Here is a 2,233-nt window from a genome sequence, read left to right as displayed (position 1 = left end):
TTTAACTTTAAACTTAAACTTAACTAACTAATTAAGTAAACGAACGTACCTTACTACTACTACGGTATACTACATTAGTTAGTTACGTTTCTTGTAATATATATAGGTTAGTAGTANAATATGCATATATATATATATATATATATATATATGTACATATACATACATATATATATATATATATATACATATCCCATATTAAGACAATAGCACATGTTATTGTGAACTCAACATATGTATCAAGGGATACATACAGGAAACATGATAGACATTCTGGATTGGTGGTGCTATCAGTTTTAATCGTATCTGTTGAACACGCATGTAGAGTGCATATATTAAATGGGTGAATACTCACATGTATTATAACTAAAATCGGTAGATATACCCGAATCATGTCGTGCAAGTGGCAGATTTACAGTTAACCGTACCCAACGACAACATGTTGGTTACACACGTTCCGAACTGCTTTTATAAAGTGCATCACCTCAACCACACACCTTATATTGATGTGTTCAGTGGCTAGCAATGTTTTATTTATTATCATGTATCACTTTTAAAAAAGTACACACTTGAGGCATTCACAAGCGTGTTCCACTAGATCACAAACCTGGTTGTAGTGTTCAATGGTCTCCTGCACTTTCATCTGTATATCTCTGTTGGGCGACTGACTCTCGCTCAGCAGCATGAGGATCTCATCCAGCCATTTCTGGTCTGGCTGAAACATTGCCATCTTGTATATATATTGTATATGCTAGGCTTGTATAAGGCTATATTGTGCTAGAATGACTGTATCGGAATTGCGACGAAATCACGCGGTTGAATGTCTTATGCTGGAGCGTGATTCTTCCATTCGTGCAATATAGATGCTTGTGACTTTGCAACGACTATCTTCATTTGCACTAAGCGTTCACATCCATAGCTTAAAAGGCATTTATGTCCTGAGTATGACTGTATATTGTACGCGTATGTCTCACATACAATAATGCCATCTCAAAACAAACAACACGGCAGAAATCTCCGCAATATTTACATATTTATTAAAAAGTTTTAAAAAGTGCTTTCCTCGTTGAGTACTGATTTGGGGGGGAAAGTTTTCTAATTTACCGCGCACCGTAGCCACAAAAAAATCTTAGTTTTTTTGCTTGATTTTTATCTTGTGCCCAGATTGAGTTTATTTTGCCTATTGCTATATAGTAGGTAGTATAAATTTGTCGCGAGGTTTTCGAGGTTTTCAATGCAATTAGGTTTATTTGGTTTCTCTTGTATACATCTATAAATATGTATTTACATATTTATTATGTATTTTTACAGGGGACGCAAAATACTGGAAATTTTTTATTGGTCTCGCGTGAGAATGATATTCAAGACCCTTTCCAAAATTCCAAGTTCCACACAGAATCCACAGCACAGATTACAGAAGTGCGGGAGCGGGGGCCGAGCCGCCTGGGGGACAGCCCTGAGCGGTTAGCCGCTAGTAGTAGGCTGACCGGCCTGAGCGGCGGCCTGAGCCTACATATGACTCCTGGCTCTCTGACTCTGAGATGCCTGGGGCTGGAGCCTCTGAGCCGCAGTAAAGCCGTAAAGCCTGGGGCGTGGGCCCGTGCCGCCCCGTGGCCAGTGGGGGGGGAATTGCGGGTATTTATTTAATTTTAGTTATACACAGGGCCCCAGGGCCCAGAGGTCATAGACTATTCTCATAGTCGAGGGCTATTCAGACTGAAGGTACCGAACCTTTAAAAAATGATTCCATTCCAAAATTGCTTTCAAAAACGCGCGTAAAGTTAAAAAATCAGGGGGGGTTTTTTGATGACACAAGAAGCATCCTGTAAATACATGCATCTAGAGTTCTCTCACTAGACACGATAGTAGTTTGATTTTTTTTACGAATGCACAGGCTGACTCTCGCTATACAGATGGAGGCGTGCCTAATGCCCTATGCATTGACCACTTAACATAAATATCGTGCTAAAGCGTGCTCTTGAAATACAATTGTACTGTATGAATCATCGCAATCGTATCATCTCCAGCGACAGTGGGATATAATCGTACTGTGACCGGGGATTAAGTTCGAAGCTGCTACTGAGTGATAACTAAAGGTATTAGTATTATGTTGTGCTCTGATACAAAATGATTTCCACAGTGAACGTTCTATAACTATGTGTTTATGTACGTACGTATATATAATTCAATATATATATATATATATATATATATATATATATATATATATATA

General features: G+C 38.5%; 1 protein-coding gene across 1 annotated transcript in view; it reads right to left on the bottom strand.

Moving 5' to 3' along the window:
- The window catches only part of SARC_08499 (transportin-1), a 15,058-nt gene extending 14,063 nt beyond the window's left edge, over positions 1-995 (bottom strand). The window contains exon 1 of the mRNA XM_014297529.1: positions 608-995. Within this exon, the coding sequence (XP_014153004.1) occupies positions 608-730 (123 nt within the window). The 5' untranslated portion in view covers positions 731-995. The remainder of the gene's footprint in view (positions 1-607) is intronic.
- Between the last annotated feature and the right edge of the window lie 1,238 nt (positions 996-2,233).

This window comes from Sphaeroforma arctica, assembly GCF_001186125.1.
Source record: "Sphaeroforma arctica JP610 unplaced genomic scaffold supercont1.769, whole genome shotgun sequence".
Classification (NCBI taxonomy): Eukaryota; class Ichthyosporea; order Ichthyophonida; genus Sphaeroforma; species Sphaeroforma arctica.
The sequence above is the reverse complement of the archived record's forward strand: the minus strand, read 5'-3'. Positions and strand labels throughout refer to the sequence as shown.